General features: G+C 43.7%; 1 protein-coding gene across 1 annotated transcript in view; it reads left to right on the top strand.

The window, feature by feature from the left end:
* Positions 1–26,852, top strand: part of LOC139536318 (vesicle-associated membrane protein-associated protein B-like) — a 38,558-nt gene extending 11,706 nt beyond the window's left edge. Inside the window, exons 2-6 of the mRNA XM_071336755.1 lie at positions 612–764; positions 15,051–15,154; positions 17,459–17,539; positions 21,041–21,223; positions 23,642–26,852. Of these exons, the coding sequence (XP_071192856.1) occupies positions 612–764; positions 15,051–15,154; positions 17,459–17,539; positions 21,041–21,223; positions 23,642–23,800 (680 nt within the window). The 3' untranslated portion in view covers positions 23,801–26,852. The remainder of the gene's footprint in view (positions 1–611; positions 765–15,050; positions 15,155–17,458; positions 17,540–21,040; positions 21,224–23,641) is intronic.
* Positions 26,853–27,338: the final 486 nt, after the last annotated feature.

The following is a 27,338-nucleotide window of genomic DNA, read 5'->3' as shown; positions in this document are numbered from 1 at the left end:
TAGCCTTGTGATTGGAACCCCAGGGGGTATGGAATGTGATAGCCTTGTGATTGGAACCACAGGTGTCTGTAACCTGCCTGGCTGTCTCAGCATAGGTTTTAGTAGACAAACTGATTTGTCGCTGAGCCCGTCATTGTTCCTCATTGTCTCAAAGCAAGGAGTTGTGACGCATGCCCCCTTTGGGAAAATCCAGATTTGTATTGTGTTGTTGTTCATTTCTTTAATCAGGAAGTTGGCCAACTGTGGACAATGATGTCATTATTGAATCGGCAATTGAAACAATAACAAAGTTCATCCCTTCCACTGGTAAACAGCTAATATTTTGGGTTCTGATGACAGTTGATCTACGCTCATGAGGCCTTAAATAATATGTTATTTTCTTCAAGAATCAATGGGTACATCATTAATTTAAGTCCAAACATTTATGTAGCAACTGCAGATTGTCCCTTTAGGCCCACTTCTGTAAAGCCTGTTGTCTGTGAAGTCGCCTATTGTCGGTCTAAATCCCAGTATATATTTAGGTTTGATTAAAAAACAAATAATAATAAAAAGATGGAGGCTCCAGCTTCTCTAACCCTTTTCCGTTTTGGGACCTTGTTCTCCCTCCACAGGTCCCTTCTCGGATGTGGTCAACACCACCCTAAAGCTCGCCAACCCCACAGACAGGAATGTGTGCTTCAAAGTCAAGACGACGGCCCCGCGCCGTTACTGCGTCCGGCCGAACAGCGGCGTCCTCGACGCCGGCACCTCAATCAACGTCTCAGGTAGGCCTACGTTTTATATTGTGGATCTCGTTGTGGATTGTGGATACTTTCCCAATGTTCCCAGGTTTTTCAGAAAGCCTTGATGGAGGAATTGTGCAACCCTAACAGGCCAGGGAAAACTAAGTGTGGATTGCAGTCTCTCCTTCTCCGTAGACTGTTTTCAATGTAATGAAACAAATATGCACCTTAGAGACTGCTGCCCCATGAGCACTGGTCACTTTAATAATGTTTACAGCGTATTCGGAAACTTTTCATACCCCTTTTTCCACATTTTGTTACGTTACAGCCTTATTCTAAAATGTATTAAATAAAACATTTTCCTCAATCTACACACCATACCCCATAATGACAAAGCGAAAACAGGTTTTGCAAATTTATTTTAAAAAATTAAAACCGATACCTTATTTATATAAGTATTCAGACCCTTTGCTATGAGACTTGAAATGTAGCTGTTTCCATTGATCATCCTTGAGATGTTTCTACAACTTGGAGTCCACATGTGGTAAATTCAATTGATTGGACATGATTTGAAAAGGCACACGCTTGTCTATATAAGGTCCCACAGTTGAAAGTGCATGTCAGAGCAAAAACCATGAGGTCGAAGGAATTGTCCATAGAGCTCCAAGACAGGATTCTGTCGAGGCACAGATCTGGGTAAGGGTAACAAAACATTTCAGCACCATTGAAGGTCCCGACGAACACAGTGGCCTTCATCCATCTTAAATGGAAGAAGTGTGGATCCACCTAGACTCTTCCTAAAGCTGCCCGCCCAGTAAAACTGAGCAATTGGGGGAGAAGGGCCTTGACCAAGAACCCGATGGTCACTCTGACAGCTCCAGCGTTCCTCTGTGGAGAGGACCTTCCAGGAGGACAACCACCTCTGCAGCACTCCACCAATCGGGCCTTAATGGTAGAGTGGCCAGACGGAAGCCACTGCTCAGTAAAACGCACGACAGCCCGCTTAGAGTTTGCCAAAAGGCACCTAAAGGACTGACCATGAGAAACAAGATTCTTTGGTCTGATGAAACCAAGATTGAACTCTTTGGCATGAATGCCAAGCGTCACATCTGGAAGAAACCTGGCACCGTCCCTACAGTGAAGCAGGGTGGTAGCAGCATCATGCTGTGGGGATGTTTTTCAGTGGCAGGGACTGGGAGACTAGTCAGGATCAAGGGAAAGATGAACGGAGCAAAGTACAGAAAGATCCTTGTTGAAAACCTGCTCCAGAGCGCTCAAGACATCAGACTGGGGCGAAGGTTCACCTTCCAACAGGACAACGACCCTAAGTACACAGTCAAGACAATGCAGGAGTGGCTTCGGGACAAGTCTTTGAATGTCCTTGAGTGGCCCAGCCAGAGCCTGGACTTGAACCCGATCAAACATCTCTGGAGAGACCTGAAAATAGCTATGCAGCAACGCTCCCCATCCAACCTGACCGAACTTGAGAAGGTCTGCAGACTGCAGAGGAGAATGGGAGAAATTCCCCAAATACAGGTGTGCCAAGCTTGTAGCGTCATACCCAAGAAGACTCAAGGCTGTAATCGCTGCTTCAACAAAGTACTGAGTAACATGCTGACTAGACCGGAAACGTCGCGTGCGCGAGCATCGCAAAATAAATTTAGAAATCCATGTTATTAAATTATTGCACCCACACTGCTCGCGTGTGCCAACGAGTGTCTGCGTTGCCAAGGGCTAAAATAGAACTCCTTTCTATTTCTGACGCAGATCGCGCTGCAAGTCCTGCCTCTCCCATCTCCTCATTGGTTTATAGAAGCGGGTACCCACGTGCCATCTCCTCATTGGTTATACCCATGTGGGTGATTGAAAGACGAAATGTTTTGCCGGTTGTCGTGGTAATACTATGAAAGTGTAGATGCCAATAACCATATAAGTTCAAAGATGAAAAAGCCTGGAAGGAGGAGAGATGACTAGAAACGATTCGGTTGGCCGTTTTATGTGTGGATTAATTGTCGGTGTAGAGGACCTTGTGCATTTCAGGTAAAATAACAACTCAAAGTTTATATCCCAGGACAAATTAGCTAGCAACAGCAAGCTAGCTAAAAATAGGACAAATTAGCTAGAAACGGCAAGCTAACTAGCTAAATTGCAATACATGTTTAATGCTTTTCGACCTGTCCCCAAATGAATGTCATTGATTCAGAGTTTGGTTTGATATTTTAACCTGCGTGTGGTGATCGCGTTTGGTGTAGGGGGACAAAAATAAATGTATGCACGATAGCGCACGTGCGCCGAATCCGGTTTGGATTCCGTGTAAAGGGTCTGAATACTTATGTAAATGTGATTTCTCTTTTTTTTGCAAAACATTTAAAAAATCTGTTTTTGCTTTGTCATTATGGGGTATTGTGTGTAGATTGGTGAGGGGAAGAAACTATTAAGTCCATTTTAGAATAAGGCTGTAATGTAACAAAATCGTGAAAAAGTCCAGGGGTCTGAATACTTTCCGAATGAACTGTTCATACCGTTTTACACACTTCATATGTATATATTGTACAGTCGTGACCAAAAGTTGAGAATGACACAAATATTTATATTCACAAAGTCTGCTGCCTCAGTTTGTATGATGGCAATTTGCATATACTCCAGAATGTTATGAAGAGTGGTCAGATTAATTGCAATTCATTGCAAAGTCCCTCTTTGCCATGCAAATGAACTGAATCCCCAAAAAACATTTCCACTGCATTTCAGCCCTGCCACAAAAGGACCAGCTGACATCATGTCAGTGATTCTCTCGTTAACACAGGTGTGAGTGTTGACGAGGACAAGGCTGGAGATCACACTGTCATGCTGATTGAGTTCGAATAACAGACTGGAAGCTTCAAAAGGAGGATGGTGCTTGGAATCATTGTTCTTCCTCTGTCAATCATGGTTACCTGCAAGGAAACACGTGCCGTCCTCATTGTTTTGCACAAAAAGGGCTTCACAAGCAAGGATATTGCTGCCAGTAAGATTGGACCAAATCAACCATTTATCGGATCATCAAGAACTTCAAGGAGAGCGGTTCAATTGTTGTGAAGAAGGCTTCAGGGCGCCAAGAAAGTCTAGCAAGCGCCAGGACCATCTCCTAAAGTTGATTCAGCTGCGGAACGGGGCACCACCAGTACAGAGCTTGCTCAGGAATAGCAGCAGGCAGGTGTGAGTGCATCTGCACGCACAGTGAGGCGAAGACTTTTGGAGGATGGCCTGGTGTCAAGAAGGGCAGCAAAGAAGCCACTTCTCTCCAGGAAAAACATCAGGGACAGACTGATATTCTGCAAAAGGTACAGGGATTGGACTGCTGAGGACTGGAGTAAAGTCATTTTCTCTGATGAATCCCCTTTCCGATTGTTTGGGGCATCCGGAAAAAAGCTTGTCCGAAGAAGACATGGTGAGCGCTACCATCAGTCCTGTGTCATGCCAACAGTAAAGCATCCTGAGACCATTCATTTGTGGGGTTGCTTCTCAGCCAAGGGAGTGGGCTCCCTCACAATTCTGCCTAAGAACACAGCCATGAAGAAAGAGTGGTACCAACACATCCTCCGAGAGCAACTTCTCCCAACCATCCAGGAACAGTTTGGTGACGAACAATGCCTTTTCCAGCATGATGGAGCACCTTGCCATAAGGCTAAAGTTCTAACTAAGTGGCTCGGGGAACAAAACATCGATATTTTGGGCCCATGGCCAGGAAACTCCCCAGACCTTAATCCCATTGAGAATTTGTGGTCAATCCTCAAGAGGTGGGTGGACAAACAAAAACCCACAAATTCTGACAAACTCCAAGCATTGATTATGCAAGAATGGGCTGCCATCAGTCAGGATGTGGCCCAGAAGTTAATTGACAGCATGCCAGGGTGGATTGCAGAGGTCCTGAAAAAGAAGGGTCAACACTGCAAATATTGCCTCTTTGCATCAACTTCATGCTGTCAATAAAATCCTTTGACACTTATGAAATGCTTGTAATTATACTTCAGTATTCCATAGTAACATCTGATAAAAGTATCTAAAGATACAGAGGCAGCAGACTTTGATGAATTGTGAAAATGTATATTTGTGTCATTCTCAAAACTTTTGGCCACGACTGTATTCTAGTCACGCATAATCCTATATAACTACTGCTGTACAAACCTTTTCTAGTCATATACTGTCTATACTCACCATCATATACACTGAACAAAAATATAAACACAACCTGTAAAGTGTTTGTCCCATTTTCATGAGCTGAAATAAATGATCCCAGAAATGTTCCATTCACACAAAAAGCCTATTTCTCTCAGATTTTGTGCACACATTTGATTACATCCTGGTTAGTGAGCATTTCTCCTTTGCCAAGATAATCCATCCACCTGACAGATGTGGCATATCAATAAGCTGATTAAACAGCATGATCATTACAGAGGTGCACCTTGTGCTGGGGACAATAAATGGCCACTCTAAAATATACAGTATTGACACACGACACAATACCACAGATGTCTCAAGTTTTGAGGAAGTGTGCAATTGGCATGCTGACTGCAAGAATGTCCACCAGAGCTGTTGCCAGATAATTGAATGTTAATTTCTCTACCAAAAGCCGCCTCCAATGTCATTTTAGAGAATTTGGCACCAGCGGTTTGCTGATGTCAATGTTGTGAACATGGTGGGGTTATGGTATGGGCAGGCATAACGAAGAGATAACGAGCACAATTTAATTTTATCTATGGCAATTTGAATGCACAAAGATTCCTTGCCGAGATCCTGAGGCCCATTGTCGTTACATTTTTGTTCAGTATGCAGTACAAGTCAAAAGTTTGGAAACACCTACTCATTCAAGAGATTTTATTTATTGATACTATTTTCTACATTGTAGTCTAATAGTGAAGACATCACAACTATGAAATAACACATATGGAATCATGTAGTAACCAAAAAAGTGTTAAACAAATCAAAATAGATTTTAGATTCTTCAAAGTAGCCACCCTTGCGCTGATGATATCTTTGAACACTCTTGGCATTCTCTCAACCAGCTTCACCTAGAAGGCTTTTCCAAAAGTCTTGACGGAGTAATTCCCACATATGCTGAGCACTTGTTGGCTGCTTTTCCTTCACTCAGCGGTCCAACTCATCCCAAAACATCTCAATTGGGTTGAGGTCGGGGGATTATGAAGGCCAGGTCATCTGATGCAGCACTTCTTCACTCTCCTTCTTGGTCAAATAGTCATTACACAGGCTGGAGATGTGTTGGGTTATTGTCCTGTTGAAAAACAAATGATAGTACCACTAAGCGCAAACCAGATGGGATGGCGTATCACTGCATAAAGCTGTGGTAGCCATGCTGGTTATGTGTGCCTTGAATTCTAAATAAATCACAGACAGTTTCACGAGCAAAGCACCATCACACCTCCTCCATGCTTCACAGTGGGAACTACACATGCGGAGATCATCCGTTCACCTACTCTGCGTCTCACAAAGACACAGCGGTTGGAACCAAAAATCTCAAATTTGGACTCATCAGACCAAAAGACAGATTTCCACCGGTCTAATGTACATTGCTTGGGCCAAGAAACACGAGCAATCTCTTTTTAAAATGTTAATTTATTTCACCTTTATTTAACCAGGTTGGCCAGTTGAGAACAAGTTCTCATTTACAACTGTAACCTGGCCAAGATAAAGCAAAGCAGTGGGACACAAACAACACAGTTACACATGGGATAAACAAACATACAGTCAATAACACAATAGAAAAATCTATATACAGTGTGTGCAAATGTAGTAAGATCAGAGAGGTAAGGCAATAAATAGGCCATAGTGGCAAAATATTTACAGTTTAGCAATTAAACACTGGAGTGATAGATGTGCAGAAGATGAATGTGCAAGTAGAGATACTGGGGTGCAAAGGAGCAATGAAATAAATAACAATATGGAGATGAGGTAGTTGGGTGGGCTATTTACAGATGGGCTGTGTACAGGTGCAATGATCGGTAAGCTGCTCTGACAGCTGATGCTAAAAGTTAGTGAGGGAGATATAAGACTCCAGCTGTAGTGATTTTTGCAATTCGTTCCAGTCATCGGCAGCAGAGAACTGGAAGGAAAGGTAGCCAAAGCAGGAGTTGGCTTTGCGGATGACCTGTGAAATATACCTGCTGGAATGCGTGCTACGGGTGGGTGCTGCTATGGTGACGAGTGAGCTGAGATAAGGCGGAGCTTTACCTAGCAAAGATTTATAGATGACCTGGAGCCAGTGGGTTTGGCGACGAACATGAAGTGAGGGCCAGCCAACAAGAGCATACAGGTCGCAGTGGGGGTAGTATATGGGGCTTTGGTGACAAAACGGATGGCACTGTGATAGACTACATCCAATTTGCTGAGTAGAGTGTTGGAGGCTATTTTGTAAATTACATCGCCGAAGTCAAGGATCGGTAGGATAGTCAGTTTTACGAGGGTATGTTTGACAGCATGAGTGAAGGATGCTTTGTTGCGAAATAGGATGCTGAGATTTAATTTTGGATTGGAGATGCTTAATGTGAGTCTGGAAGGAGAGTTTACAGTCTAACCAGACACCTAGGTATTTGTAGTTACCGACATATTCTAAGTCAGAACCGCCCAGAGTAGTGAAGCTAGGCGGCGGGTGCGGGCAGCGATCGGTTGAAGAGCATGCATTTAGTTTTACTTGCATTTAAGAGCAGTTGGAGGCCACGGAAGAAGCTCGTTTGGAGGTTTGTTAACACAGTGTCCAAAGAAGGGCCAGACGTATACAGAATGGTGTCGTCTGCGTAGAGGTGGATCAGAGAATCACCAGCAGCAAGAGCGACATCATTGATGTATAGAGAGAAAGGAGTCGGCCCGAGAATTGAACCCTGTGGCACCCCCATAGACTGCCACAGGTCCGGACAACAGGCCCTCCGATTTGCCACACTGAACTCTATCTGAGAAGTAGTTGGTGAACCAGGCGAGGCAGTCATTTGAGATACCAAGGCTGTTGAGTCTGCCGATAAGAATGCGGTGATTGACAGAGTCGAAAGCCTTGGCCAGGTTGATGAAGACGGCTGCACAGTAATGTCTCTTATCGATGGCGGTTATGATATCGTTTAGGACCTTGAGCGTGGCTGAGGTGCACCCATGACCAGCTCGGAAACCAGATTGCATAGCGGAGAAGGTACGGTGGGATTCAAAATGGTCGGGGATCTGTTTGTTAACTTGGCTTTCGAAGACCGTAGAAAGGCAGGGTAGGATAGATATAGGTCTGTAACAGTTTGGGTCTGGAGTGTCTCCCACATTGATGAGAGGGATGACCGCGGCAGCTTTCCAATCTTTAGGGATCTCAGACAATACGAAAGAGAGGTTGAACAGGCTAGTAATAGGGGTTGCAACAATTGCGGCGGATAATTTTAGAAAGAGAGTGTCCAGATTGTCTGTCTAGCCCAGCTGATTTGTAGGGGTCCAGATTTTGCAGCTCTTTTAGAACATCAGCTATCTGGATATGGGTGAAGGAGAAATGGGGGAAGCTTGGGCAAGTTGCTGTGGGGGGTGCAGAGCTGTTGACCGGGGTAGGGGTAGCCAGGTGGAAAGCATGGCCATCCGTAGAAAAATGCTTATTAAAATTCTCGATTGTCGTAGATTTATCGGTGGTGACAGTGTTTCTTAGCCTCAGTGCGGTGGGCAGCTGGGAGGAGGTGCTCTTATTCTCCATGGACTTAGTGTCCCAGAACTTTTTGGAGTTTGTGCTACAGGATGGTTTCCTTTAGCAAGGGATTGGGAAAGGGGGATACTTAGTAGTGGTTTCTTTGTGGCAACTCGACCATGAAGGCCTGATTCACGCAGTCTCCTGAACAGTTGATGTTAAGATGATGTGTCTGTTACTTGAACTCTTTTGAAGCATTTACCTTGGCTGCAATTTCTGAGGCTGGTAACTCTAATGAACTTATCCTCTGCAGCAGAGGTAACTCTGGGGGTCTTCCTTTCCTGTGGCGGTCGTCATGAGAGCCAGTTTCATCATAGCGCTTGATGTCTTTTGCGACTGCACTTGAAGAAACCTTCAAAGTTCTTGACATTTTTCAGACTGACTGACCTTCATGTATTAAAGTAATGATGGACTGTTGTTTCCATTTGCTTATTTGAGCTGTTCTTGACATAATATGGACTTGGTCTTTTACCAAATAGGGCCATCTTCTGTATACCACTCCTACCTTGTCACAACACAACTGATTGTCTCAAACGCATTAAGAAGGAAAGAAATTCCACAAATTCACTTTTAACAAGGCACCCATGTTAATTGAATTGCATTCCAGGTGACTACCTCATGAAGCTTGTTGAGATAATGCCAAGAGTGTGCAAAGCTGTCATCAAGGCAAAGGGTGGCTACTTTGAATAATCTCAAATATAAATATATTTTGATTTTATTAGTTTAACAATTTTTTGGTTACTACATGATTCAATATGTGTTATTTCATAGTTTTGATGTCTTCACTATTATTCTACAATGTAGAAAATAGTAAAAATAAAGAAAAACCCTTGAATGAGTAGGTGTGTCCAAACTTTTGACTGGTACTGTATAACTTTAACCCTTTTCAACAGAAGTCTGTCTAAGTAATGGAACTTCCTTACAGAATTAGCATGCAAGTTATTTAAAAAATGGGATTGAATGTTGTGGTAAGTGTGCTGGCGCATTCAAACAATGTTAAAATGAAAGGTCCTTGCCATTTTAACCAATGTCCATATAACAGACCATTTACATTTTTGGGGGAAGTGACCACGACTTTTGGGAAAGTAAAACATTAACTGTACTTGCCCAATGGGCAAGTGCCTTTGAGAGCTTAATAGCAACCCCTGCGGTAATATACATTCTCTTCACCACAACATCAAGCCCACTAATAAACAGCTAGACAGTAGGAGAGCATAGAAAAACGACGGATACAGAAATGCTTTTGGGCAGATTGTGACAGCGAGGCAATATAACCCATTTTCAGTGTGGCCCTCCTTTCGGTGAAGACCAAAATTGTGACATCCCTGCACCTCTTAGAATCAAATCATTGGAGCAATAATTTATACAGGATGTATTTATGTAAAGTAGTATTTTGTCAAATCAGTTGAGAAGTCCAGGCAGTTCTGTAGAATAGTATGCAGACCGTATGCTTTCTGTTGGCTAGAGATGGGGTTCTCTCTCTGCCCCCCTTGGACCAACAGCTGTGTTCTCACCCCGGGACTGCTCTTTGAGGGAGACAGGACCTGGCTAGAGTTTCCTGGGTCCACTAACATGGCTATTTGCTGCCACCGGCTCCATTTTCACTGGCTGGATTCAGTGTCAGGCCACACTTCGAGTCACCAAGGGAATCTGTAGTGGGCGACAAAGAACCCCAGGTTCAGACAGCCACAGCCTTTCTCCAACAGAGGCTTTTCTCTCTAATTGTAAACAGAGCAGCACAAAAGGCAATATGGAAATTCACTTTGTCTAGACCGAAAGGGAACACTTTGCCAAAGGATATCTAAAATCCCTAATGTGTCATTTGCAGGCTTAGTTGGAGACACACACTGTGCTTTTGAAGCTTAGGTTAACCCCCGCAAAACGTTATATGTTAAACGCACACCACAGAGATGCTCAACTTGATTGGTATTGTGCTGCTGTTCTATGGGAAAATATTAGTGATGGGGGGATCGATACAGTTACATATTGCGACATGTTTTCAGCACTTTTTATTTCCAACTCATTTTCTGTTTTCTCATGCTCTCTCTTGTCCCTCTGCAACAGACATATAGTGAGCAATATGTTTGTAACATCAAATCGCAATACAATCGCAGTATCGCATCGCAATACATATAGAATCGTGAGAATTGCAATACATATCGTATCGGCACCTAAGTATCGTGCTAATATCGTATTGTGAGGTCCCTGGCAATTCCCAGCCCTAGAAACTATGGAGCTCTCGAAAGCACCAAGAGGGGCCTTGTGTCAATAAATTGAAGGAGTTTTAAGCCCTCAAGACATTTCAACATTCTATAGAAAAAGCTTAGGCAATTCCTTTCCTTATGGCTTGCCAATGTTTTGCCAACTTTTTCCTCAGGACACATTATTGTTCCACATTATTGGTCCACATTATTATTGTGAGAGATCCAATCTCCTGATCAAGGCGGAGATCAGTATCTAGAGTGATGAAGTTGCTTCATGAATCATCTCACTCCATTTGGATGGGACATTACTTGAAGGAAGAAATATCCACAACTCTAATGCTCACCAGCGGTTTATTGAGATGGTGTGTCTCAAGAAACCACTAAGGAACATTACAGAGTTTTGGATATTTCTTCTTGAACTGCATATGAATTATTGCTATACAGTACAAATGGAAATTCAATCAATTTCTTAACTCTTGAAACCACACAATCCTTAGTTAAGCTAACAATATAATTTCTGCACAATATTTCTTCCACTTAGGGGACCCCTTTTTAGTGTAAGGGCACTTTCAGAGGCAAAAGTTATATATATATACTAATCTCTGCTAAAATGCTGGAAGTAGCCTATAGGCCTAACCATACAATCCTATCACTATAGCTTTCAGAGTGCTTGGGACCCTTGTTCTCTGTCTATCACTATAGCTTTCAGAGTGCTTGGGGCCCTTGTTCTTTCAGTCTATCACTATAGCTTTCAGAGTGCTTGGGGCCCTTGTTCTCTCAGTCTATCACTATAGCATTCAGAGTGCTTGGGGCCCTTGTTCTCTCAGTCTATCACTATAGCATTCAGAGTGCTTGGGGCCCTTGTTCTCTCAGTCTATCACTATAGCATTCAGAGTGCTTGGGGCCCTTGTTCTCTCAGTCTATCACTATAGCTTTCAGAGTACTTGGGGCCCTTGTTCTCTCAGTCGTAGCTTGTGGTATTTAGCAGTAGTCATGGCCTCCCTCGGTCTTTCCTTTGTGAATGGATCCACTAGACTTTGAGGTTGATATGGATAATAATTCTATAGTTTAGTCCCCAGGGACCCAATTATTTAAACACTCCCAACTCTCCTTCTAATAGCTCAATCAAGAACCAGTAAGGAAAAACTAGCAAATTATTGTCTAATGTTTTACTACAATTAACTTCTCTGAATATTAGGAACGTTATCCCCCATATGAAGGTGTCCATAATATATCACAGGATAAAAAGGAGCTCTGTCAGTTATGTCATTCAAAGCGTGTGAGTTTTTAAACATATTTTTTGACAAATTTGGGACATTTTAGGTTATTTAATGACCCTCAAAGAACGTACATGCTTTCCTTCCCTTTGGACCCACGGTGGATGGCTGCGCAAATTGGGTCTGACTGCAACAGGATGTCAATCTGTTTCAGCCGTCTGTTTTTGGTTTGCAATATTGAACTTGCTTGATTGCCGTAATGGCATACAAGAACACTTGTGAAGTTTTTTGTACTCCGGAGAGAATTGGCATGTGCCATATACGAGAGCCGTCCTAGTTCGCCACATCTGAGAGCGCTAGCACTGGCTTTGAAATGAAGAGGTCATTTGTTTTGAAAGAAATTTAGCCATAGCTCCCCCGAAATCACCCCCACAGTCGGCATTGATGTTAAACGCGCAGCCTTTTGAGTCCAAACGCGCTCCTCTTAAAACAGTAATGAATATGAGGAAAAAGATTACCCATCAATACCCATTTTATTCCCTGCCAGAGCAGTTGAGACGCCAACATAAGAAAGTGATCATTGTAAATCATTTGAACAGCTTGAAAATACCTTTTGGTCATTGGAATGACATCAAATAACACTTGATTGGATGATGTGACGAGACGATGGGTAAAATAATATTCAGACACACCTGTTTTTTATTAGGGCAATTTGTAATGTTAAAGTGAAAAACATTGAAGCTGTTAGAAAAATTGCCATCGGTGTGGAGTTATGTAGATCCGTCAATGTTTTGCAGTCATGGTAACATGAATATGATACATTCCAAATGGCACCCTATTCCCTTTTATAGTGCACTACTTTTAGCCAGGGTCCTTTATGCGCTATAAAAGGAATAGGGTAACACATCGTTTATCGTTTGAATACTTGTTAAATCTCCTTTAAATCAGAGTACTTCAACTGAAACACTGAATTAGGAGAATGTGCTGACAAAAGCACGCATTTTATTGAAGTTGAAGGTAGTTTCGCGAGTGATTGCTAACTAGCGTTAGCGCAATGAATGGGAGTCTGTGGAAGTCTGATCCCATAGACTACCAGTCATTGCGCTAACGCTAGTTAGCAACTTCAATCAAACTGCACGCAGAGACATCCAATTGCCAAAATCTCGCACTATCCCTATAACGCTCATTGACTTTGAACATGCACATTTTCAACAGTCATATTATTTTCATCCTACCAATGAAGTTGTATGCCTGCCCTGATTGTTAATAGAATAATTGATTTATGAGTCAACAAAAATAGCTGTAATCTTGTAAACTATAGTATAATGACAGCGAGAGACGACCAAGTGACAGACAACTTTGCTATTGTCTGGAAAGGGATCATATACAGTGAGGGAAAAAAGTATTTGATCCCCTGCTGATTTTGTACGTTTGCCCACTGACAAAGAAATTATCAGTCTATAATTTTAATGGTAGGTTTATTTGAACAGTGAGAGACAGAATAACAACAAAAATATCCAGAAAAATGCATGTCAAAAATGTTATAAATTGATTTGCATTTTAATGAGGGAAATAAGTATTTGACCCCTTCTCAATCAAAAAGATTTCTGGCTCCCAGGTGTCTTTCATACAGGTAACGAACGGAGATTAGGAGCACACTTAAAGGGAGTGCTCCTAATCTCAGTTTCTTACCTGTATAAAAGATACCTGTCCACAGAAGCAATCAATCAATCAGATTCCAAACTCTCCACCATGGCCAACACCAAAGAGCTCTCCAAGGATGTCAGGGACAAGATTGTAGACCTACACAAGGCTGGATGGGCTACAAGACCATCGCCAAGCAGCTTGGTGAGAAGGTGACAACAGTTTCTGTGATTATTCGCAAATGGAAGAAACACAGAAGAACTGTCAATCTCCCTCAGCCTGGGGCTCCATGCAAGATCTCACCTCGTGGAGTTGCAATGATCATGAGAACGGTGAGGAATCAGCCCAGAACTACACAGGAGGATCTTGTCAATGATCTCAAGGCAGCTGGGACCATAGTCATCAAGAAAACAATTGGTAACACACTATGCCGTGAAGGACTGAAATCCTGCAGCGCCCGCAAGGTCCCCCTGCTCAAGAAAGCACATATACATGCCCGTCTGAAGTTTGCCAATGAACATCTGAATGATTCAGAGGACAACTGGGTGAACGTGTTGTGGTCAGATGAGACCAAAATGGAGTTCTTTGGCATCAACCCAACTTGCCGTGTTTGGAGGAGGAGGAATGCTGCCTATGACCCCAAGAAACCATCCCCACCGTCAAACATGGAGGTGGAAACATTATGCTTTGGGGGTGTTTTTCTGCTAAAGGGACAGGACAACTTCACCGCATCAAAGGGACGATGGACGGGGCCATGTACCGTCAAATCTTGGGTGAAAACCTCCTTCCCTCAGCCAGGGTATTGAAAATGGGTCGTGGATGGGTATTCCAGCATGACAATGACCCAAAACACACGGCCAAGGCAACAAAGGAGTGGCTCAAGAAGAAGCACATTAAGGTCCTGGAGTGGCCTAGCCAGTCTCCAGACCTTAATCCCATAGAAAATCTGTGGAGGGAGCTGAAGGTTCGAGTTGCCAAACGTCAGCCTCGAAACCTTAATGACTTGAAGAAGATCTGCAAAGAGGAGTGGGACAAAATCCCTCCTGAGATGTGTGCAAACCTGGTGGCCAACTACAAGAAACGTCTGACCTCTGTGATTGCCAACAAGGGTTTTGCCACCAAGTACTAAGTCATGTTTTGCAGAGGGGTCAAATACTTATTTCCCTCATTAAAATGCAAATCAATTCATAACATTTTTGACATGCGTTTTTCTGGATTTTTTTGTTGATATTCTGTCTCTCACTGTTCAAATAAACCTACCATTAAAATTATAGACTGATCATTTCTTTGTCAGTGGGCAAACGTACAAAATCAGCAGGGGATCAAATACTTTTTTCCCTCACTGTATAAGCACTACTCTGCTATAGAGGCGCTCTGCTGTCCCAAAGCGCATAGACCTAGGGCAAACCATAGCAAAACATTTTGAAATGCAAAACGAAAATCTGGGTTTCTTAATGGACAGGTCCATCAGCAGTCCCCTCCTCTTTCAGGTTTTTTCAGTTTTGTGCCTAAGGAACACAATTCTGTATGTATATTTATGTTTCTTTCTGCTGTGCCCTTCTCCCAGTGATGCTGCAGCCTTTCGACTACGACCCCAACGAGAAAAGCAAACACAAGTTCATGGTGCAGTCCATGCTGGCTCCCCCCGAAATGACAGACATGGAGGGAGTGGTGAGTGTGTCCCGTCACCATCCTCTCACTCACTCTCACACACACACATACTTTGAAGAATCTCAAATATAAAATATATTTTGATTTGTTTAACACTTTTTTTTGGATATTACATGATTCCATATGTGGTATTTCATAGTTATTCTACAATGTAGAAAATAGTCAAAATAAAGAAAAACCCATCAGTAGGTGTTCTAAAACTTCTGACTGCTAGTGTATATTACCACTAGTATATTACCATACGTATTTATATATTCCTTCTACCAGTCACTTTTCAGCTCTGTTGACATGTATATCCTACTACCAGTCACTTTTTATGTATAAACACACGTCAACCACTCCAGTACCCCTGCACATTGAATAAGGTACTGACACTGACCTGTATATACAACCACTCCAGTACCTCTGCACATTGAATAAGATACTGGCACTGACCTGTATATACTTGCATTCGCGTGTTTCTTTACCTCACATTGTAGTTTTTTAATATATATATATATATATATATTTTTTTTTATCACTGCATTGTTGTAAAGAGGTCTCAAGGTAAGACTGTCACTGTACTGTTTTACACCTGTTCTATCCTGTGCACGTGGCAAATAAACGTTGGAACTTAAAACATACCTGACATTTATTTGCCGATACAGATATGACTAATATATCATGCATACCTGACAGTCACCCCTAGCGCACACACACACACACACACACACACACATGCTTTGCATACCACAAAATCCATAAATCAGTCTAGACCAAGGGTCACACACCCTGAGGAAGATGACGAGGACAAAGAACCCGGGCTAGGCCCACAGCTTGATTGAGGACCAACAAGCCTTACAAACATTTGTTCCGCTGTCACTGCTTTCTGTTTCTCTCTATCTCTATCTGTTTCTCTCTCTTTCTGTTTCTCTCTATTTCTGTTTCTCTCTTTCTGTTTCTCTCTATTTCTGTTTCTCTCGCTTCTGTTTCTCTCTCTCTTTCTACTTCTCTCTCGGTCTCGTTTGCGTGCGGAAGTAGGCCTAAGTGATCTCTTGTGTGCTTTCCCTGCAGTGACAGGACTCTTGAGAATTTGGTTTGCTATTACAATTGAGACACACACACAGGAACACACACTTGGGATAGGTGAGAAATAGGTTTGGGTGGTATACCGCTTTCTGGGGTATTTTAAAATACCCACGGGATGATTTTCAATACCTTTAAAACTAATTTCAGTTTTTTATTTAATTGTCATATTTATTTAGATTTTGTAAGTAAATATCTGCAGTCATCTTGGGCACTCGGTTATGAAATAAAGCAGATCGCGTTCTTCAATTTATGTGTTCGATTATTTTTCATTATAAACCTTACCGGTAGTTCCCTGAAACAGCTGAGCCATCACGTTGTTTGTTTACAAGCGCACAACGACGAGAGACCCGAGCCTCGTGAGCAGGGTTGGGGATGAATTCCATTTCAGTTCCTGTCAATTCAGGAAGTAAACCAAATTCCAAATCCAGATTTTCCTAATTGAAAGGCATTGGAATTAAAGTTTGGAATTCATTGTACTTCCTGAATTGACTGGAATTTAAATGGACTTGACCCCATCCTGTTCGTGAGCCACTCTCACTGTTGTGCAGCATGCAATGATCTGGTAACACTTCACAACTAAATATTTTCCAGACAGATATCTTAACTATTAAGTTAACTGTGTCTAAATTGCAGTTGTGCATTTGGTCTGCTAACTTAGTAGCTAGTTATCCAAGTGGTAAGCTTTGTGCAAAATCAAGCTTTTCTTGATAACAGCAGAGAATTCCAACCTGGATCAAGATCCTTTCTGTGTAAGATTCGTTTTTTGCAGAAAACTTTGAGTAGCCTTTTTTTGTATAAGTTTATGAGCTGGGATGTCTGTACTGTATAAAATGTTTGCATGTGCTCATTAGCAATTCGCTAACAATCCCCAGTGTAATTCTTATATGTACACGTTAGCATTGCTAACCTTCGGATTACAGAGACTCAGTGGGGTCTTTTGCGTTTTTTTTAAATAGCAACCTTATGTTCAGTGCCTGTAATACCGCATACTCCGGGATGACACAAGGACAGTATGAAAAAATGGATACCGCCCAAACCTAGTGAAAAACAAAACACTGCCGAGTCTGAAGCCTCTTGATTGTGACAGAACAGAAAGGTTTGATTGACACTTCACACAAGTGGAGGAGGAAGACAATGGGGGAACAAATCTCACTGCCGGTAAACCACTGTCCAGTTTGCTTTCCCCGGTCTTGGGCTGACAATTGTTGGCTGTGGTCTCTCCCTCTCTCTCTGCAGTGGAAGGAGGCAAAGCCAGAGGAGCTGATGGACTCCAAACTGAGGTGTGTCTTTGAGCTGCCGGCGGAGAACGAGAAAACGGTGGGTTCATAGTCTCTCTCTTATTACTTTTATCTTGCAATATTTATATAGTTGCCTCCCCAAAAAATTGACAGCCTACTATAAAATACACAATTCAAATACTGAGCCATATTGTATGCTCAAGTAAATGGGGAATTTATATTATTTTATACTAATACAATTTGTCAGAGAAATCGATTTTGTTAAACAAGTCATTTTTTTTTCTTTCTCAAAAAGGTAAATTATCTCAAAATTATCTCAAAATTATTGACACCACTGTTTTCAATACTTCAACCTTTGCGAGGATAACAGCACTGAGCCTTTTTCTGAAATGTTTTATTAGTTGTAGAGCACATTGGGAGGGATCTGGACCATTCCAGATCCTCTGTGCTTATGGACTGCCCTCTCCAATACATAACTACAGGGGGGTTTGTGACCAACTTTTTATTTCGTTTTCAGAAGAGGGGTCATTGGTACAGGTGTAACATTCAAAGTCATAATCATTCAGATATGTTCATAATTCAGTCACACAACAACAACAAAAACACTCAGAGAAATGCATACAAAGATAACCCTAACACATTCTCCCCCTCAGTCTCCTTTCACCCGGAAACCATGTTTCCCACCCCGCCTAGCCGACCTCACCGACCCGAAGAAAGCATGCCTGCCACCCATCCCACCCAGCATCCGAGGTTGCTTGTCAGTCCCCCCTCCCACCCATCCATCTCCTGAGACTCCCCCCATAACATCCAGAGATTCTAATAGGAATTGTATCCACTGTTTAAATGGGAGAGAGAGTGAGAACCAATATTTTGTCAGTAATAATTTTGAAATAAATGTTGTAACTTTGTCCCAGAATCATTTAACTGCATGGCACTCCCACATCATATGAAGGAATGTGCCTAACTGATTTAGGGGACATAGTAAACAGTCGGGAGTTGGGGGCTAATTCCAGCATAAATATTTAATTGCCGTTAAATACAGTCTGTGAACAAACTTAAAATGTAAAGTACCAGTAAAAAGTTTGGACTATGTTGTAGAATAATAGTGAAGACATCAAAACTATGAAAAAACAGAAATGGAATCATGTAGTAACCTAAAAAGTGTTAAATCAAAATATATTTTAGAAGTAGCCACCCTTTGCCCTGATGACAGCGTTGCACACTCTTGCCATTCTCTCAACCAGCTTTTTTTCACTGCATATTTACCATCTTCTGTCATCCTCCCTCTTCCTTGTTTTTCTCACACACACGTATTTTTCTTTCCCTGTCGCTCCGCCTCATCCGTTACACGTCTCTAAAACTCAAGTGATTTAGTAGAGAAAATCCCTGTAGAGAAAACCCCTGTCATCAGGAGTAGAGGCAGAGCTCCCCTTGTCTTGCCATAACCCCAGCCATAACCCCAGCCTTAGCCCCAGCCTTAGCCATAACCCCAGCCTTAGACATAACCATAGCCCCAGCCCCAGCCCCAGCCATAGCCATAACCCCAGCCATAGACATAACCATAGCCCCAGCCCCAGCCCCAGCCATAGCCATAACCCCAGCCATAGACATAACCATAGACATAACCCCAGCCATAACCCCAGCCCCAGCCATAACCATAGCCCCAGCCATAGCCATAACCCCAACTATAGCCATAGCCCCAGCCATAGCCCCAGCCATAGCCCCAGCCATAGCCCCAGTCATAGCCCCAACCATAGCCCCAGTCATAGCCCCAACCATAGCCATAACCCCAACAATAGCCCCAGCCATAACCCCAGCCATAACCCCAGCCATAACCATAGCCCCAGCCATAGCCCCAGTCATAGCCCCAACCATAACCATAGCCATAGCCCCAGCCATAACCCCAACAATAGCCCCAGCCATAACCCCAGCCATAACCCCAACCATAACCCCAGCCATAGCCCCAGCCATAGCCCCAGCCATAGCCCCAGCCATAACCATAGCCCCAGCCATAGCCCCAGCCATAGCCCCAGCCATAACCATAGCCCCAGCCATAACCCCAGCCATAGCCCCAGCCATAACCATAACCCCAGCCATAGCCCCAGCCCCAGCCATAACCCCAGCCATAGCCCCAGCCATAGCCCCAGCCCCAGCCATAACCCCAGCCATAACCCCAGCCATAGCCCCAGCCATAACCCCAGCCATAGCCCCAGCCATAGCCCCAGCCATAACCCCAGCCATAGCCCCAGTCATAACCCCAGCCATAGCCCCAGCCATAGCCCCAGTCATAACCCCAGCTATAGCCCCAGCCATAGCCCCAGCCATAACCCCAGCCATAGCCCCAGCCATAGCCCCAGCCATAGCCCCAGTCATAACCCCAGCCATAGCCCCAGCCATAACCCCAGCCATAGCCCCAGCCATAGCCCCAGCCATAACCCCAGCCATAACCCCAACCATAACCCCAACCATAGCCCTAACCCCAGCCCTAGCCCCAGCCATAGCCCCAACCATAGCCCTAACCATAGCCCTAACCATAGCCATAACCCCAGCCATAACCCCAGCCATAACCCCAGCCATAGCCCCAGCCATAACCCCAGCCATAACCCCAACCATAGCCCTAACCCCAGCCATAGCCCCAGCCATAGCCCCAACCATAGCCCCAGCCATAGCCCCAACCATAGCCCCAACCATAGCCCCAGCCATAACCCCAGCCATAACCCCAACTATAGCCCCAGCCATAGCCCCAGTCATAACCCCAGCCATAGCATAGCCCCAGCCATAGCCCCAGCCATAGCCCCAGTCATAACCCCAGCCATAGCCCCAGCCATAGCCCCAGCCATAGCCCCAGTCATAGCCCCAGCCATAGCCCCAGCCAGAACCCCAGCCATAGCCCCAGCCATAACCCCAACCATAGCCATAACCCCAGCCATAGCCCCAGCCATAGCCCCAGCCATAACCCCAGCCATAGCCCCAGTCATAGCCCCAGCCATAACCCCAGCCATAACCCCAACCATAGCCATAACCCCAGCCATAGCCCCAACCATAGCCCCAGCCATAACCCCAGCCATAACCCCAACTATAGCCCCAGTCATAACCCCAGCCATAGCCCCAGCCATAACCCCAGCTTAGCCCCAGCCATATCCCCAGCCATAGCCCCAGCCATAACCCCAGCCATAACATTGTTCCCTGGGCCACACTCTCACTTTTATTGTTGTGATTACTCTGCAAAGCACACACAGATGGTAGAAGATCACTTCCCCCGGGATGAGCAGAAAATATGAGCCCCATAAACAAAGCCACAGGGAAATTGGGCCGTTGTTGTTTTTGTTAATTATGATCAGCGAGATACATGGCTGGAAGCAACAGCATCGTCGTGCCACGTAGTTGGGAGTGAAAATGGAAACCAGCTTTTGCAGCTTTTGACTGCAATCACTACCAGCCAGGCCTGCAGCAGAACAAGTTACCAACATTCACTTTCTCCATATTGATTCCCTATTGTGACATTACATTTGAGGTATGTTTCTGCATATGTACCAAATGTTGAAATAAACCTAAGCCCTCTCTCCCTCTTCACCCACAGCACCAGGACCCAGATGCCAACAAGATGATGTCGTCCAACCTGCTCAAGTCAGAGTCCTCCACACTGTCCATGAAGTCCATGAGCTCCACCCTGGACGACGGCGAGGTCAAGAAGGTCATGGAGGAGTGTAAGAGGTTGCAGACGGAGGCACAGCGGCTACGGGAAGAGAACAAGCAGATCAGGGTGAGAACCAAGGAGATGTCTGGGATTCAATCAATGGCTGTACACTGAGTGGACAAAACATTAAGAACACCTGCTCTTTCCATGGCATAGCCTGACCAGGTGAAAGCTATAATCCCTTGTTGATGTCACTTGTTAAATACACTTCAATAGTGTAGATGAAAGGGAGGAGACAGGTTAAATAAGGATTTTTAAGCCTTGAGACTATTGAGACATGGATTACACGACTATTGAGACGTGTAATGTGCGCCATTCAGAGGGAGAATGGGCAAGACAAAAGATTGAAGTGCCTTTGAACGGGGTATGGTAGTACAGTAGGGGCCAGACGTACCGTTTTGTGTCAAGAACTGCAACGCTGCTGGGTTTTTCACGCTCAACAGTTTCCCATGTGTGTATCAAGAATGGTTCACCACCCAAAGGATATTCATTATCCAGCCAACTTAACACAACTGTGGGAAGCATTGGAGTCAACATGGGCCAACATCCCTGTGGAATGCTTTCAACACCTTGTAGTGTCCATATCCTGACGATTTGAGGCTGTTCTGAAGGCAAAAGGGAGTGCAACTGAAGGTGCTCCTTATGTTTTGTACACTCAGTGTAAATCATTAATTTTAAATTCAAAAAATGGATGTAGCAGCCCCAGATTTCCCCTTTTAAAGGGGAAAGACGATGAATCAGACTCAGGAGCAGCACGCCACCCGCTGGCCTGCCACCTCCCCTTTAAGTAGTGCCAGAGGCGGAATTGCTTTTGGCCACTCCCGTCCCAGGCTCCAAATTACACTAACAGAGCCACCCCCCACCCGCTGTTGGGAAATGAAGTGTGTTAAAAGCTGGCGCCTGGTGGAGTCCTGGGGGGGTTTAGATGATTTACACATCCCCTTTGACTGAGTGGACGACATTACCTATCTTTGACTGAGTGGACGACATTACCTATCTTTGACTGAGTGGACGACATTACCTATCTTTGACTGAGTGGACGACATTACCTATCTTTGACTGAGTGGACGACATTACCTATCTTTGACTGAGTGGACGACATTACCTATCTTTGACTGAGTGGACGACATTACCTATCTTTGACTGAGTGGACGACATTACCTATCTTTGACTGAGTGGACGACATTACCTATCTTTGACTGAGTGGACGACATTACCTATCTTTGACTGAGTGGACGACATTACCTATCTTTGACTGAGTGGACGACATTACCTATCTTTGACTGAGTGGACGACATTACCTATCTTTGACTGAGTGGACGACATTACCTTTCTTTGACTGAGTGGACGACATTACCTTTCTTTGACTGAGTGGACGACATTACATATCTTTGACTGAGTGGACGACATTACCTATCTTTGACTGAGTGGACGACATTACCTATCTTTGACTGAGTGGACGACATTACCTATCTTTGACTGAGTGGACGACACTACCTATCTTTGACTGAGTGGACGACATTACCTATCTTTGACTGAGTGGACGACATTACCTATCTTTGAATGAGTGGACGACATTACCTATCTTTGAATGAGTGGACGACATTACCTATCTTTGAATGAGTGGACGACATTACCTATCTTTGAATGAGTGGACGACATTACCTATCTTTGACTGAGTGGACGACATGACCTATCTTTGACTGAGTGGACGACATGACCTATCTTTGACTGAGTGGACGACATGACCTATCTTTGACTGAGTGGACGACATGACCTATCTTTGAATGAGTGGACGACATGACCTATCTTTGACTGAGTGGACGACATGACCTATCTTTGACTGAGTGGACGACATGACCTATCTTTGACTGAGTGGACGACATTACCTATCTTTGACTGAGTGGACGACATTACCTATCTTTGACTGAGTGGACGACATTACCTATCTTTGACTGAGTGGACGACATTACCTATCTTTGACTGAGTGGACGACATTACCTATCTTTGACTGAGTGGACGACATTACCTATCTTTGACTGAGTGGACGACATTACCTATCTTTGACTGAGTGGACGACATTACCTATCTTTGACTGAGTGGACGACATTACCTATCTTTGACTGAGTGGACGACATTACCTATCTTTGAATGCGTGGGCGACATTACCTATCTTTGACTGAGTGGACGACATTACCTATCTTTGACTGAGGGATGTAGATAATACTGATGGTAATTTTCCCCCCTCTTTCTCTCTATTTCACCATATCTATCCCTCTCCCCCCTCTTTCTCTTTTTCCTTCCCTCTCTCTCATATCTATCCCTCTCTCTTTCTCCTCTCTCCATGTCTATCCCTCTCCCCTCTCTGTCCCCCTCTTTTTCTATCTTTTTCTCTGTCTCCATATCTATCTCTTCACCCTCTCTCTGTTCCTATTTCATCTTTCTCCTTCTCTCCCTCTCTTTTGGTTTCACCACCCCCTCCAGGAAGACGATGGCCTGCGGATGAGGAAGAGCAACGTGTTGTCCTCCTCCCAGCACTCCTCCCACTCCATGGTGAAGGAGGAGGGGCTGAGCCTGCGCACGGTGGCCCTCATCGTGCTCTTCTTCGTGGTCGGAGTCATCATCGGCAAGTTGGTCTTGTAAGAGCAAGCGGCGAGCGAGAGACGGCCAACCGCATGCTTTCAGGGGATTGAAACAAACGGATTTGGGATTTTTTTTTAATTCAGAAATGCCATATCAATGGGGTAGTTTTGAATCGTTCATTTATGTACAAATAAAAAAATATACAAATCAAAAATCCATGTTATGAACAAACCAACGAGAAAAAAAACAACAACAACTTGTTTCAAGATCTCTTTAATCATAACATAATCATTCTGGCCTACGCCACAGATACAGTAGGAGCCACAGGAGGGGGTAAAATGCAGATCACTGATAGTCATTGAAGCAAAGGATTTTCTAAACACCGTGGGGGGGGGGGCTTGCGGTTGAGTCAGTTTGCGTTGTGTGAATGAATGTTTTCACGGATTGTAATTTCTTTTCACAAGTGGCCAGAGGCCGTGGGCATACTCTGTGTAAAGAATCCATAGTAACCCTGGAGTAAAGTAATGCCAGGTGGGCAGCACTCTGTGTAAAGAATCCATAGTAACTCTGGAGTAAAGTAATGCCAGGTGGGCAGCACTCTGTGTAAAGAATCGATAGTAACCCTGGAGTAAAGTAATGCCAGGTGGGCAGCACTCTGTGTAAAGAATCGATAGTAACCCTGGAGTAAAGTAATGCCAGGTGGGCAGCACTCTGTGTAAAGAATCGATAGTAACCCTGGAGTAAAGTAATGCCAGGTGGGCAGCACTCTGTGTAAAGAATCCATAGTAACTCTGGAGTAAAGTAATGCCTGGTGGGCAGCACTCTGTGTAAAGAATCCATAGTAACTCTGGAGTAAAGTAATGCCAGGTGGGCAGCATGCTGTGTAAAGAATCCATAGTAACCCTGGAGTAAAGTCATGCCAGGTGGGCAGCACTCTGTGTAAAGAATCCATAGTAACCCTGGAGTAAAGTAATGCCAGGTGGGCAGCACTCTGTGTAAAGAATCCATAGTAACCCTGGAGTAAAGTCATGCCAGGTGGGCAGCACTCTGTGTAAAGAATCCATAGTAACCCTGGAGTAAAGTAATGCCAGGTGGGCAGCACTCTTTTTATCTCACCTCCTTTACAACATGGTTGACAGAGAGGCTTCAGGAAGTAGATGGGGTTATGCACAGGGCTACTGTCAACCAAACTGACTCTTCCAATCAGAGGCCTTGTATAGACCGTCTCCTCTGTGATTGGGGAACATCCTTAATTGACACAACAACGCCCCCCCTCCGTCTCCCCATTCTATGTTTTTGCAAGCTAGAATATTTTCCCCCTCACCTTTTGATCATAAATACCTAAGTTGGCAGTATATTCTTGATTGCATGCATCCACTAAAGAGCATTGCATTTTTTGGGACATTTTAAATGAACTTTAATTGCTTTCATCATTGTCATGTTTCTTTTCAGCCTTAGGTTTTCTCAACTCAATCTTCAGATTTTTTTTCCCCCTTTCATTTAATTTAATTTTTTCATTTTTGTGATTAAGTTTTTTTGGTTTTTAGGGTTTGAGATATTATTAAAAATTGTATGCAGCTAAATGAACTCCGGATGGGTTGGGACTGAGTCACTGAATAAACTACTTACCTTGTGACTGTTATTAGCAAGTTATTCTGGAAGGAAAGAAGGGAGAGAGGGAATGAGGAAAGGTACATGTAGAAGTGAGTTTTGCTGAGGTTTACCTCAACAATAATACTGCTGTCGGTTTTGTCTGTTTTCTTTTTTCTTCTCCAAGCCGTACATTTGTTGATCTGTCAGGCAGAACTGTCATTTAAATGGTTTATGCTGTCCGTTCACTATGCTGTGACTGTCCACGTAACTCTTAAAGAACCTTTCTCCAACTGTGTGGTCATGGTCATTGGCTTCATTCACCCCACTACGGTCAGCATCGATAGGTTTGGATCTTTGTCTGTTTGTTTCACCGTTATAGCCATCACTGCACTCATGTTCATTTTAATGCACTATATTCTCAATAATGTTTTTTCCCAGTATCTATCAATGTAACTGTTTTGTTAGTTGACGTGTCTCTGCATTTAACTCACAAGAAAACTAAAACATACTAAACTATATCCTGAAGGGACCATTCTGCCTTTTGTGTTTGTCCCTACTGTTTTTGATTGCTTTGTCCTTAATGGGATTCATGTCAAAAATGCAATACACTCAATTTCTTTCATCTCACTGTCGCAGATTATGGATAACAAAAAATAACTTGCCGATGGAAGTATGGATTTGAGGAAAGAGCAAGGGAGAGCGTAACCTATTGTATCTACGTGTGACTGAGCGTAACCTACTGTATCTACGTGTGACTGAGAGTAACCTACTGTATCTACGTGTGACTGAGCGTAACCTACTGTATCTACGTGTGACTGATCGTAACCTACTGTATCTACATGTGACTGAGCATAACCTACTGTATCTACGTGTGACTGAGTGTAACCTACTGTATCTACGTGTGACTGAGAGTAACCTACTGTATCTACGTGTGACTGAGCGTAACCTACTGTATCTACGTGTGACTGAGCATAACCTACTGTATCTACGTGTGACTGAGCGTAACCTACTGTATCTATGTGTGACTGAGCGTAAACTACTGTATCTACGTGTGACTGAGCGTAACCTACTGTATCTACGTGTGACTGAGCGTAACCTACTGTATCTACGTGTGACAGAGTAACCTACTGTATCTACGTGTGACTGAGAGTAACCTACTGTATCGACGTGTGACTGAGCGTAAACTACTGTATCGACGTGTGACTGAGCGTAAACTACTGTATCGACGTGTGACTGAGCGTAAACTACTGTATCTACTTGTGCGTGAAGCATAATTCTGCTTAGAGGGAGGGCAGAACAGGTCTGAGCTGAGCTACGCTGTCCCAATGGTTGTGAAAACACTAAAATTGACCTGTCTACCATCGTGATCCATGTAAGCAGTCGGCAACTGTTTTGTATGTATATAAATAAGTCTAAGAAAAATTCCTATTCCTAGTCAAGTAGTCAGTCTATGGTGTTAAACCTTGATGGACTATGTAGCGTCTTAATAAATTAAATGAATAAAGACCCTACCTAATTCTGTGTGAAGTAATTTCCTCTTTGTTCAACATACCGGTCCGGTAAACAATTACATTTTTCATCCTCTGGCTGAGGAAGCTGTAAAAAGCTCATCACAGTGTCCAAGCTCATCACCGTGTCCGAGGGAAGAGGGACTTAGTTGGATGTCGCTACTTTAGATTAAATATTGGAGAGGGAAATGTCAGCATCTGAAATTAGCATTCCCCTCACAGCCAATACATCTCCACTGACATCTGCTGCTACATTAGCTATAGATGGTATGCTTTATTTGGCTGTGGTTCTTGCAATGTTTTTTTTTACGTTGAAAACGATGTTTCCTTCTGGTAATTGGCTTTCAATGTGTGGTGGTGTTAAATGAGAAGTTGTTTTATTCATGTTATTGTATCTTTAACACCCTGTAAACGTTCTGTCAGCACTTCAGGTTTTGGTGTGACCTGAGGTGCACCTGAAGTCAGTAGGAACTGTGGTGTTTAAGTTGGTGGGGCCT

This window comes from Salvelinus alpinus, chromosome 12 (assembly GCF_045679555.1).
Source record: "Salvelinus alpinus chromosome 12, SLU_Salpinus.1, whole genome shotgun sequence".
NCBI lineage: Eukaryota > Metazoa > Chordata > Actinopteri > Salmoniformes > Salmonidae > Salvelinus > Salvelinus alpinus.
Note: the sequence above shows the minus strand (reverse complement) of the source record. Positions and strands in the feature narration are given on the sequence as shown.